This window comes from Chaetodon trifascialis, chromosome 19 (genome assembly GCF_039877785.1).
Source record: "Chaetodon trifascialis isolate fChaTrf1 chromosome 19, fChaTrf1.hap1, whole genome shotgun sequence".
Lineage (NCBI taxonomy): Eukaryota > Metazoa > Chordata > Actinopteri > Chaetodontiformes > Chaetodontidae > Chaetodon > Chaetodon trifascialis.
In genome coordinates, this window is record NC_092074.1 from 17,963,229 (window position 1) to 17,976,980 (window position 13,752).

Sequence of the window (13,752 nt, forward strand, 5' to 3'; positions counted from 1 at the left end):
CTGTGTGACTGTGTGTGTGTTGTGTTTCCCCCAGAAGCAGCCACGGGCTTCAAACCAGCATGTTTTTGGCTCCAGATTAGGCTTAGCAACAGCGTCTGCCAACATCTGTCTGCCATTACCCCTGTGACACTGGCAGTCATGCAGCAATTAATCAGACTGTTGTGATAGTTGCCTCTCGGTCACTCTGCACCTCAGGCACATCACTAAGCAGCAGGGTGAGGGTCAGCGTTCAAATGGTCACATGTCCTGGGGGTTTTTACCGTACATGTTGCTTCCTAACCACACCAAAAACCACTGGCCTGTAGTTACTTTGTCCCCTAACCCTTGCTGATGTTAACCTGGATTGCTCTGTTCCCTCATTTGACTGCAGCTGCACTTTTCGTAGCTAATAATACACGGTACATTCACTTCTGTATCTAATGCATACTGGTGCTCTGTAATTGCTACATAAGCTGGCATTTGGAAAATGCAAAGCAGCCACTGGTGAGTAGTTTGATAATGTTTCTCTTAATTTTAAAGACAGACTCGCTGCTGTTTTTCTGTTTATACAGCAGAATTAGAATTGAATATCTTTTGGTTTTAGACATTAGAATATGTCACATTGGGCTTTTGGAAATTGTGAATGGCATTTTTCACAGTTTTCTGACATTAATCGTAAAAATAACTGACAGACTATCTTAAAAAATGTTAGTTGCACCCCTAGCTGAAACGATAAGTCAATTAGTCAAACACGTAATTCATCGCCGACTGTTTTGGTATTCAACTATTCATTATTCATTACTATTCACTATTCAACATCATTTTTTTCCATTTTTTTCTGTTTTCTATCACTGTAAATGACGCAGCCTGATAGTATGTAAGGTTTTATGGTGCATTCAGACATGCGCTTACGAGGAGACAAGTAGCAGCAGGAAGTCGATCATTTCAGGAAAGATGAAATCATGTGCCTGTCATAGGATTGGCCAGTACCTTTCCTTGTTCTTCTCCTTGACAGGCACGCACACATGTGTGCCAGCTGTATTGCAAGATGCTGTTTTTCAGGATAGTTGGGGGAGCGGTAATCTCCAAACATCAGAAATGCCAGTCCCATGGAGGCAGCAGGGAGAAGTGATTACTTGACTGAGACAGAATGAAAGACGGCTTTTCCCTATGTTTGTTTTTAAGATGGTATCTGTCTGCGTTGTGGTCGAACCCGCGCAGCAATGAAAGCATTACAACCACAGAGGTCTGAACTCACCAGTAGCCCAGGGAATAATATCCTTATCAAGAGGAGCTGTTTTGTCAGCAAAGGTAAACACCACCTGCATTCCTGTTTGCTTCTGGTGTCTGTGACTGTCATTCTGAACTGCGCTGCTCAATCAGGGTTCGCTCTCAGTGCTGCGGGTTTAGAAGTGCATTTGATTAGGACTGTTTAGCCCTTTGGCCTATTGGTTGACATCTGAAGGGCTTGTGCTGTGGTGTGATATAGCCTGGGGTCAAAAAGAAGACTTTCTGCTTCACATGGAAGGAAAAGATCTTAGATTGTGCTCATGATTTAAGAATCTCTCCGAGATGCCTGTTTAACGTAGGACTTGCAGTTGTGTGTTTCAGCTGACAGTTTTCCTTTCAGAACATCTGGACACTGAAATGCAAATGCAACCTGAGGTCTTGACTTTTTCTTACCCTCACTGCCCAGTTCCTAATGAAAGGTGAAACTGAGCTGAAGAGGAAGATGTATTTTAGGTTATTCTTGCAATGAAACAAAAGCTGGGGCCCTATGAGTTCCACGATGCTGAAAACACAGACTGAATCACAGAATTTACTAATAAAAACAGGATCTACAGTTCCTCCATGAAGCCCGTTTACCTGGTGTGAATGGAGGCTGTCTTTCAGAAAATCTGTAAATCTGTTTCATTATATATTGTGCAATGTTATGTTGCATGAAATTCATCGATATCATTAAATTTTGCATATACTTATTGAATTGTGGTACTGTTATTCATCCACCATGACTTGACACTCTAATGACAGAATGTGCTCAAATCATGAAGCACAGAATTCAGAAAAATGAAAATTGACAACACAGAATTTGGTAAAAAAAAAAAAAAAAAATAAAACAGAATCTGAAAAAAAATATATACAAGGGATTTCATAGGGCTCTATATTATATATCCTGAAAGCTCGCCTCCAAGGGCGTCAGGAGTATCTTGAAAACTTGGAAATAAAACTGGCAAGAGTATAGAAGTCTGCATCAGAACGTGCTGCTGGTTTTCCTTTGTGAAAGCCTTTTTCTCTTCTGAGCGAGCAAAGATAATTCCACATCACTCTCTGAGATGGACTGTTATCAGGGATGCTCAGTAATTTGAGTCAGTGATGAGGTCGGGATGCAGGAGGAGGCCTTTAATGAGATTTGCTGGAGGTGTTGGCTCAATTACTGTGCCGAGTTTACCAGTGATGGCTCTCCCCTGTTTGGTGCTCTTTCTGTGTGACTTGGAAAGAGAGGAAATTGAAAGAAACAGATACCCCCTGGTATTCTGCGGCACACTGATGATTTTTTTTTTCCTGGACTAGGCAACAATGCACAGATTGCAGAGAAAAGCAGGATGAGCTGCAGAGTCTTGCTTTATAAAGAAACAGTGGCTGATGATGGAAAGCCAGATAATGACTATATATATGTTACTTAGGACTCCAGGGCCCTGCAGCCATTCGCCTCTTGTGTCTGTTATGACAAACAATACTGTCCTTTATAAATGCAAAAGAGAAAAGTGACCAACATCTAGACCGTATCTAATGAGTTTGCTTTACTAAATGTTACTTCATTTCATGAAAAGACATTTTAATTTCATTGAAACTGGATTTTACATTTTGTCCTTAGTCATAAATTTTGAGAGGTACATGAAAGAGATTTAGGCACATAACACTGAGACTATTTTTTTGTGTGCCACCTCAACATAGTCCATTAAATGAGGCACATTCTTTCTTATAGTTAAACAGTAGTCCCTTTGATCTTGCTGCTGATAATTATTGAATTGAATTGAATTGAATTGAATTAATTGAATGTGGCTTTTTTCTGTTATTTTCTCTCCCAGGTTCCTGTTTTGAGAAGGAAGAGGAGATTTCAGAAGCCTCATCTCAAGAGGAATACCTACCAAGGGGCCAGAAAATGAGCACATCCGAGATAAAAACAAGTGACCCTCCCAGCTATCTCGCTGACCTGTGAGCAGCCATGCCTTTCCTACATCACACAACGAGGGGAGCCCCTCTTCAGATGCAGGATTGTTTTCTGACATAGACCTGGAAGAATAGCTGAACCTCACAGTAGAAATGGCATTAGTTTGTGTGGGCTATAATACATCAGAGGACATATTAGAATACAGGTGAGGCCAAACCTCCAGCCAATATCCACAGGACTCTTAAGAGGAGGTAAACAGCCTCAGATGACCTTTACGGAAGGACAGAGTTACAGCCCAGCTTTGATGATTTAGTATCCATCCCACTGCCTTGCTGACAAGGTCGTACAATGGCTGCTGCTGATCCCCATAGCAACGGTTCCTTGGTGGGGCGAGGAGCAGACTGAGAGAGTCAACAATGCAGCGTAACGGTGGTGGGGTAGGTGCCGGTGGCCAACCATGGGTGTTGCGGCGCGTGCGTCTCACCTGGCTTAGTTTCATGCTCTTCTTCATCCTGGTCTTCTTCCCACTCATTGCCCACTACTACCTCACTACCATAGATGAAGCTGGAGGTCCTGATAAGCGCATCTTTGGGCCAAGGCCTGGTGGTGAACTTTGTGAGGCCAAACATGTGCAGGATCTGTGCCGAATCCGGGAGTCTGTCAGCGAGGAGCTGCTGCAGCTTGAGGCAAAGAGGCAGGAGCTCAACGGGGAGATCGCCCGACTCAACCTACGCATTGAGGCCTGCAAGCGCAGCATTGACAGCGCCAAACAGGATCTGCTACAGCTGAAGAATGTTATCAGCCAGACAGAACATTCCTATAAAGAACTAATGGCCCAGAACCAGCCAAAGCTGTCATTGCCAGTCAGGCTGCTGCCGGACAAGGAGGACCCAGGACTCCCACCACCCAAGTCTGCACGCTCCTGCCGCCTACGCTCCTGCTTCGACTATGCTCGCTGCCCTCTTACATCTGGGTTTCCTGTGTATGTCTATGACACAGGCTCCTATCCATGGGCGGACTATCTTGACCCATTGGTGAAACAGGCTTTTGCGGCATCGGTTAAGAGCAATATTTATGTAACTGATAACCCCAGCATTGCCTGTCTGTATTTGGTGCTGGTAGGGGAGCTACAGGAGTCCTCTTCCCCACTGCCATCTCCTTCAGAGCTGGAAAAACAATTAAAAGCTCTTCCTTACTGGAGATCTGATGGACACAATCATGTACTGGTGCATCTCACTAGAAAGTCCATGATACAGAACTTCTTGTATAATGTAAGCACAGGACGGGCAGCAGTCGCTCAGTCCACCTTCCTGGAGCAGCAGTACCGTGAGGGCTTTGACTTGGTTGTCTCCCCACTGGTTCATGCCCTCTCAGAACCAAACTTTTTGGAAGTACCCCCTCAAGTTCCTGTTAAGAGAAAATACCTCTTCACTTTCCAGGGGGAAAGGGTGGAGTCACTGAGGAGCAGCTTACAGGAGGCCCTGCCTCAGTCTTTTGAGGAGGAAATGGAAGGAGACCCACCAGCTGACTATGATGATCGCATTATTGGTACCTTAAAGGCAGTGCAGGACAGCCACTTGGATCAGGTACTGGTAGAGTTCACCTGCAAGAACCCACGGCCAAGTTTGCCAACTGAGTGGGCTCTTTGTGGAGAGAGGGAGGACAGGCTGGAGGTGCTCAAGGCTTCAACTTTTGCCTTGGTGATTGCTCCAGGAGATGGACAGCTGGTGGCATCAGCAGGCTGTGGGATGAGGCTCTTTGAGGCCCTCGAGGTAGGGACCATCCCAGTTGTGTTGGGGGACCACTCCAGACTACCATATCACCAGTTTATTCGATGGAGTGAAGCTGCCATTATAGTCCCCAAACCTCGCGTCACAGAGCTACACTTCCTGCTGCGCAGCCTATCAGACAATGATATGTTAACTATGAGGCGGCAGGGCCGCTTTCTGTGGGAGACCTACTTCTCCACCTCAGAGAATGTTCTTAACACTCTTCTGGCCAGCATCAGAACCAGTATTCAGGTTCCTGCTGCACCCATCAAAGAAGAACCCGCCCACGAGATTCCTCACAAAGCAGGGAAACTGGCTGGAACTGATGCCAACCTGGCTGACAATGGTGACCTGGATTTGGGTCCTGTTGAGACAGAGCCCCCATATGCCTCTCCACGCTTTCTCCGCAATTTCACATACACAGCTGCTGACACCTATAGAGCATGGAACCGGGCCCCAGGGCCTTTCCATCTCTTTCCTCACACTCCTCTGGATCCTGTGCTACCATCTGAAGCCAAATTCCTCGGCTCTGGTACTGGTTTCAGGCCTATTGGTGGAGGTACAGGAGGCTCTGGGAAGGAGTTTCAGGCAGCCCTAGGAGGGAACGTGCCCAGAGAACAATTCACCGTGGTCATGCTTACATATGAGAGGGAGGAGGTGCTGATGAACTCTCTGGAGAGGCTGAATGGACTGCCGTACCTGAATAAGGTAGTGGTAGTGTGGAACTCGCCCAAGCCTCCTTCAGATGACCTCCTGTGGCCAGACATCGGCCTGCCAATTGTGGTGAGTGCTCTTCAGAAGAATCCTCTAATTCATCAAATGTACACATATTCTTCTAAGTGGTGATGGTTTCTTTATTAGGGAATATGTCTGCTTCTTATCCTGTCTCTCTGAACTGCAAGAAAGTAACCTGTAACATTTCTGTCAGAGGTGGTGCGAAGTTTGCTTAAGCACATTGCATTGAGCTGTTTGGATCAGTGCCTTCTTGAAGCTCTGCAGGAATTCAGAGAAATTACCAGCAGCTTTACAAAGACGATGTGAAGAAGTTTCACATGCATGAATAATAAAATTTGTGCTTTTGAATTAAGCCTGAAAAAATTAAATATTCATGTTGTTCATATTCACACCATTAGTTGGTGACAGAGATGTTATGGACAAGTGGTAAGCTGTAAGAGAGAAACTAAAGAATTGGATTCTGTATTTGTCAGAGCTAGAAGAGTCTTTGGTGCTACTTAGCACTAAGATTTGACAAGCTTATATGTTTACTTCATGTATAACACATGTATACCTACATCATATGATCATACAACCTAAATAGCAAATAAATTCAGGTATGGAATACTTTTGCACAAAGTTATTTTAGGATTAAGGATGCTGCTTAAAGCTGCTATAGTCAAGATTACAATAATAACAATAGATCAAATGACTGCTTGTGAAAGGGGTTGCTTATAGTGATGAACCCACAGAGGACAATCACTCACCTACAGAGTGTGTTAATGTACCATTTTGATTCACTCTCACTGCTCTCAGGAGGGTCGGTTACAGCCACGGAAGGCAGAAATTCTCTATATGATGTAGTAGTGGAGCACTTGGCAACTAAAGAGTCAGATGTTTCCCTCAGGAGCTGGGGGAGAGCAAAACAGAGCTAAAAAGAGAGTGAATATTGGACCCATATTGGGCTTGTGTCAAGAAATGAATGAATACAAATGTTGTTTTTCATCTCCTGTACGTGTAATTAATCAACTGTTTGTTTACAAGTTCACCATATGAACTTAAAAGGTGATAGATAAATGTCAATAATGTGTTTACAACTTATTTCTGTTGCCCCCTAGTGGCCAGGAAATCAATAGCACAGGTTTGTTTAGGTCAGATAGAAGCACAAAATGTGAGCGTACCATTACACAAAACATACTCAACTATACTAACCAGAGTTGCTGCGAGTAGTGACATGTGAAGTGCCTCACATGCCTGACAGAAATATTGTTGCTAAGCAGAATCTTGTCTTGTACCTGCAGGTCGTCCGCACAGAAAAAAACAGCCTGAACAACCGCTTCCTTCCCTGGGATGCCGTGGAAACCGAGGCCATCCTGTCGATTGATGATGATGCACATCTCCGCCATGATGAGATCATGTTCGGGTTCAGGTCAGGGATGATTACAGAATGCATGAGGCTGGACGCTGTAGACAAAATTTGGACATTTGTCGTTACTTTTGCCATTTCACAGTGCCTGCAAAAAGTATCCACCATCCTGGAAGTTTTCATGTTTTATTGTTGTAAAACATTAAATGAAGATGGATTGAATGTGGATTGTTTTTACACAGATCAACAGAGTATACACTTTTATGTCTGACAGTGAAAACAGAGCTCTACTAAATTCATTACAAATATAAAATATGAAATACTGGTTTGTGTTTGTGCTGACCTTTTTATAATATCAGCATAGACACTTAATTCATTGAAAGGTTAAATCAAACTACGGTAGATATAGGAGGGAGAAGTGCTGTAAAGACATTTGAACACAAAAAAGCAGTAAAACAGAAGAGAAACCTCCCTTGAGAAGTGAAAATGTGCAAAATTGCACAAGCATCACATTCTTGAGAACAGTGAATTAGACAGAGAAACCAAACCAACCACTTGAGACTGAAGCAGAGAAAATAAAAGGGAAACATTCTCTCAGTACCTTGTATTTATGATTCATTTGTTAATACCATACTCAGAAAAGCTGAAAGTGAAGGCCATGTTTAAACCCATTAAAATGATCAAGTGCACCGTTAATGTTATTTTTGTGCACCACCCTTCCCTCTCTCAGACTTGTCTACAGCTTGGTGCTGTAGCAGCTTGTTCAGGCAGGCATAAATTGGGGTCATTTCTCATGAATTATCTTAACTCCCCCAGAATTACCCAGGAATGTTTCCTCGCCTCCACTCTCGCCAAAGAGGGAAAAATTACACTCAGCTGACTGTGTCAGACATTTGAGTTGTCCCACATGAGCTCATTTGACGCACGAGACATTCAACAACTCATTAGACATTGGCTCTTTGAGATTTCTTGCATCTTGCTCGTCTGTGGAAGGACTTCCAAGTGTCTAATCACAAAAAAAAAAAAAAAAATTTCTGAGACTTTTTATCAGCGACTGGGCAACAGCACGAGTAAATATGTGCCAAGAGTGACATTTTGGTTTTAAATATCTTACAAATCTGTCACATACTAATATAAGATTACAGAACGGTTACTTAATTACTCACAAGAGGCGAATTGTTGTCACATAGCTTCTATGGATGACAAGTTGAAACAGATGGATGTAAAAGCGTGGCATATGCACAGGCAGACACTTGGAAACCAAACTGAAGATCATAACAAAGTAACACAACTACAGAACATTTAATTCTGCACAGTCAGGCTTAATCAACTGATCTTAACTCTTAATTAATTTATTGAAAGCGAGGAATTGACTGTGTGTTCGGCGGTGTCTCACAGAGTGTGGCGCGAGGCCAGAGACCGCATCGTGGGTTTCCCTGGGAGGTATCATGCGTGGGACGTCAACCATCAGTCTTGGCTCTACAATTCAAACTACTCCTGTGAGCTCTCCATGGTGCTGACAGGAGCTGCTTTCTTCCACAAGGTCAGAACTTGTACCCCCACGTAGCAAACAAAAAAAACCCAACTACACCCAGTCACATCGATCTTTTTGCTATCTCATAGCCACATCATTCACCAGTTCCCCCGTGTGTGTGTGTTTTTGTAGTACTACGCCTATCTATACTCCTACGTGATGCCCCAGGCCATCAGGGACATGGTGGACGAATACATAAACTGCGAGGACATCGCCATGAACTTCCTGGTATCTCACATAACCCGCAAACCACCCATCAAGGTCAGTGGCGGAGCATGCAGTCTAGCCTTGTTCAACTCAGCATCGACCAACTTTGTATCTCCCTCAGGCCTCAGTGTATTTATTTTTTTGCCCACTTAGCCTTGCCATTACTCAAACTGACATATCCAATATTCCACACAAATGATAAATCAAATACACAAGATCGAATTGGTGTGCTATGGCTGATTTTTACCCTGGATTTTTATTGGAAGGACATTTATTACCAGAGTATATATTTATGGCTGGACAAATAATTATAGCAATCAAGCCAGGGAAGCCGTTGGAACAGAAATGTCAGCGCAGCCCTCAGTTTAAGTTCTTTTTGATTTAGTGGGGTGTTAATATTCAGGGTGTTTCAGAGGGGAATTAAGGACTGCTTTGATGGAGTGTGTTGCATGACAGCAATTCACTGCTAGGAATAAGCCTTGTGAATAATGAATTTGGGGCAAGTTTGAATGTAGAGTCCTAAATGGTGAGGGACGATATTTCTTTTAAAGTCCTAATAAGACAAAACAGAAAAATAAATTACTCTTTATGCATCGGTGGTGTTAAATTTCCACAAACGTTCAAACTCAGTTTTAGGCATGTTTTTCCTTTTCTTAATTGGCCCATTTCCTAATCCCCGTCACCTTTCGCATGGCACACATGCAGTTTGGAAATAATAATGATGATACTTTTACCACTTTAAATCTGTTGTAACTGGGTCTTTGATTTTAGACAGTGGTAGACACAAGCAGGCATCTCATTTCTAGTCACTGACAGTCAATTTTGCCAGCTGAAATCACAACTGCCACTAGCTAATTAAGCTAATATCAGTTCCTCAGCTGGTTTAAAAACTCCAGATGACATTTTAATGTCTCTGACTCATTTAAAATGAGAATCTTAATTGCACCCTGGCTGCATACATTATATTGTGCTAAGCGTCTAAAGGGACTAAAGCTGCATGTCCCAAAAAAGTTAGCATCCTAACCAGGTGAGGACCCATGTAGTTAGACGACATGGAAACAAAGAAACTGCATTGTTCTTGTATTGCAGTGTAGAGTTGGTGAGTCCTGCTTATTTTAGGACAAAAATACCCCCTTTTGGCTGCTTAGCTTAAACACTTGTTTATATTATCAAACACTATGTTCTCATATTCAGTGTCCCTGAATCCAATAAACAGCTGCTAATGTTAGCCTAAACTCTTCTTTTTTACTATAGAACCCCTCAAACTAATGTAGTTATCGAATGAAATGCTCCTTTGTCTTTGAATTAATGATTGATTACTACTGTAGTTAGGTTAGCTAGTTAGCTGGACATGCTAATGATTGCAGCAGCATGCTATATGTTAGCTGTACATTATGGTTTTAGAAAGGCTACAATAAGGACACCACCCACCATTTTTTTTCATGTAACACGTACAAATGACATGCAAATACAGTATGTTTCAAAGTAAATATGACCAATGACTGACTCTATCTGTGTTAGGTAACATCTCGTTGGACTTTCCGCTGTCCCGGCTGCCCTCAGGCCCTTTCGCACGATGACTCGCATTTCCATGAACGCCACAAGTGCATCAACTTCTTCGTCAAGGTGTATGGCTACATGCCACTGCTGTACACGCAGTTTCGCGTGGACTCTGTGCTGTTTAAGACTCGTTTACCCCATGACAAGACCAAGTGCTTCAAGTTCATCTAGCGTCGGGGCTGAGTGGCACAGCAAGGAGCCAAAAGCAGAGTGGACTGAAGGACTGCAAGTGTTTTAAGGAAAAGCACTGCGGGCAGAGATGAAGATGGATGGATGGACTGCCAGATAAAAGCACAGAGGGAAAGTCTGGGGTTAGGATTTTGCCCAGGGGGATAGACAAGTTAACCTTAAAAGCCGTTGGCTTGTGGTCTAATCCACAACTCGACTGAAAATTTGAAGAGTGGAAGCTGAAAGGGACCACTGCCAACAAAACGAGCCTTTTCAGTGGATGCCACTCCTCCTTTTTCATGTTCTTCAATCATGCTCAATCATCAACCACTACAGATGTCATTTGCACCTCTTAACGGCCTGCTGAGGAAAGAGGGTGGTTGTACACAGTGTACAGAAACTGTCCCACAATAAACCCTCTCTGACAATGGAGCTTTCAGTTACTGATTCACTGACTGATGTCAGGCTGCTTTCGGCCCAGCGGCCTGTTGACAGTTTCAGCCGGGAGAGCAAAAAGTGGCAACAGCACACAGCTGCCACAGCGCTTTTTTCCCCCTTTTGTTTTCCATTTTACAGTTACAAACTGTACTTCTTGTACATGTACATGAGAGAAGCACTGATGGTCAGAAGTATTTTATTGAACAGTCTTTCTTTTTTAAAAATAATGTTGTCTAAATGTGTAAATCTCAATGTCGAACAAACATTTTCCAGAACCTCTGCCTGTGGGAGATCAGACACAGACTTGTTAGTCTGAGAACGAGAACGAGACCGGACCTCGTCTGAAGAGTTAAACAGGTTGACCCAATCATCTTTAGTAGTGCTCAAGAAGGAATTCACTTCAGCGGTCACCATAATGCCTCGAATTTGTCATGAGAACCAGCCACCATTTTGTCATTTTGTTATGCTTACAGGGTCTGCGCTCTTTGATGAGTGTCTAAAATGGCCTGTTTTTTATGCTAAAGGGTGTTTACAAATGTTTGTAAAATTGGTCTGAGGTTGTAGTCATGTTTAAATGTAATAACAATCACCAATCAACGGTTACGGTGTCCCTCACTGAAGTGCATCAGTCAAGAAACAGCTGCCAAAATAAATAGAAAATAGGTTTGGATGTCTAATTGAGGTTGTAATTATAAAGAAAGCCTTCAGTGAAGTTAAATGTACTATTGTGATTATGGTAAAAAAAAAATGTAGGTTTAATGGGAATAGTTTGATTTTGGGGAAAAATGTTCTTTTGCTGTCTGGCAGAGATTTAGATGAGAAGATCAGTTCCTCTGTTAAATAACAAGCTACAGCCAGCAGACAGTTACTTTAGGTTAGCATAAGGACTGGAAACAGCAAGAAACAACTACCCTGACCTTTCCTCGCAACACCTCAGAAACTGTTTAATTGAGAACAATATCTTTTTTAGTCTGTACAAAAAACAAAGTGTAAAAACAACAAGCTGTTTCCCTATTTCGAGTCTTTGTGCTAAGCTAAGCTAACTGGCCACAGGCGGTAACGTTTAAGCCTTATATTTAATGATCAGTTTTGAGAAGAGTAAAGAGCTAACTCTCTACCAGAGAAGCAAATCAGCATATTTCCCAAGATTTTGGACTATTCTCTGTAATATATTGCCAGTTCTGGCTTTGCAACATAAGTACTCCCTATGTCCTGCCATGTTCATATCACCCTCCTGTGTAGAACTTTCCCAGCTCAGACAGACACGTCACTTTACAGTGTCGCCATATTGGTTCCACTTTTAGTTTTTTCTTTTTTTACCATTGCTTGATGAATGTTTTCTTTGCCAAATAGGTACGATGTCTGCTGCTTTACAGTATATTTTTTCAGGGTGCACAGTGTGAATGATTGCTAAAGGGATGCAGTCTGGTACACCCATATCCACTCTGCATGGTACTTTACCAGGAGTCAATCCATTGGAGCCCTTCCCATCATGTATTATAAATCCAAAGTCCTTTATTTGACCTTGTCAGACTTAATTCCTGTAATCTGGACAGATATCCTATAAAAAGGAAATTGAAATCATTTTAGGACTTTTTTTTTCCCCAAAGTAGGTTCTAACTGTGCAGATGCTTCTATGAAACAAAAACTCTCATAAGTCCATGGTTCCTGTATATTTATTGAATATATTATTAAAAAGATTTTTTAAACTGATAGACGCATTCAATAAAATGACGAGACATGGTAGTTTATTATTCCTAATCGCAAACCTGACTGAGTGGTCAGCTCATTTCATTGCCAAGGAAAACTAGCTCGTGCAGCTGAATGCTTGAAGGGGAACTTAACAGACCTGAGAGCAGCACTCAGGCAAGCAAATGTGTTTTATAGACAGCAAGATGACCTGGTTCTTAGAAAGGTCGACCCGTTACAGAATGTCATAAACTGAGCTTCTGCAGCAGTCAGCGGACATGTAGTTAAGCGTTTTTAAAACCAAATCCCTACCTGTTCCAGGTGGCAGCTGCCGTTCTTTGGCTCGTCCGGTGAAATATTAAAATATGTGAGTGAATAGGTTTGGCTGAAGGGGATAAATGAGGAGCCAGATTCCCTGTAAATTAACTGTTCATAAAATGGCACTACAGCTAACACAAATCCAAATTTACACCTCTGCTGCTCCAGACTTGAAAAACCAGCCTGGCACAGAACACATCTGAACACTTTTATTGGAGCTCCAGGGGCCTTGTAATTACCTGGCTGACTCTCAACCTGTCCTCGGGGCGTAGATCGGGTCGGCTGGTATGTTGGAACCTCACATTCCTCCAAGCCCTGGTTTTCCCACCTCAAGGATCTGTGGCACAGCTGCTTTTTCAGGGCCCAGAGTTGGCTAAACTTCCCCTGAAGGCTGCAGTCACTCTGTAGGTGTAAGGAGTTGTGAAACTATGTGCTCCAGGGTCTGATCCACAACTGTGGGCAAGGCTCCAGCCACCTGCAACACTGCTTGAGCTGTACCAGACTGATGACTGATGACAGTGTCAAACATACCATTGAGGGCCAGATAAATGGAAATAAAAACCCAACATTGTTAAAACATTATCTGACTTATGGCCTCATTCTTTTCTCCTTAACAAAATACATTACTGCACAGAGTATTTGATAATGTCTGAAAATAAGATGTCAAAACTTTAAAAATATCATTCTACCTTTTTGGTAATAGGTTTATTTGCTTTCTTGCAGAGAGTGAGCTTGTTCGATGAAAGGATTAGTACTGCTGTCATGTCTTTAAGGTTAAAATGAAGCTGCAGCTAGCTAGCATACGAGAAAATGAGGTCTGGTTCTGTCCAGAAGGAAC

General features: G+C 42.7%; 1 protein-coding gene across 1 annotated transcript in view; it reads left to right on the forward strand.

Moving 5' to 3' along the window:
* Positions 1 to 13,490, forward strand: part of extl3 (exostosin-like glycosyltransferase 3) — a 31,661-nt gene extending 18,171 nt beyond the window's left edge. Inside the window, exons 2-6 of the mRNA XM_070986747.1 lie at positions 3,069 to 5,703; positions 6,936 to 7,063; positions 8,399 to 8,543; positions 8,667 to 8,795; positions 10,263 to 13,490. Coding sequence (XP_070842848.1) covers positions 3,568 to 5,703; positions 6,936 to 7,063; positions 8,399 to 8,543; positions 8,667 to 8,795; positions 10,263 to 10,472 — 2,748 coding nt within the window. The 5' untranslated portion in view covers positions 3,069 to 3,567 and the 3' untranslated portion in view covers positions 10,473 to 13,490. The remainder of the gene's footprint in view (positions 1 to 3,068; positions 5,704 to 6,935; positions 7,064 to 8,398; positions 8,544 to 8,666; positions 8,796 to 10,262) is intronic.
* Positions 13,491 to 13,752: the final 262 nt, after the last annotated feature.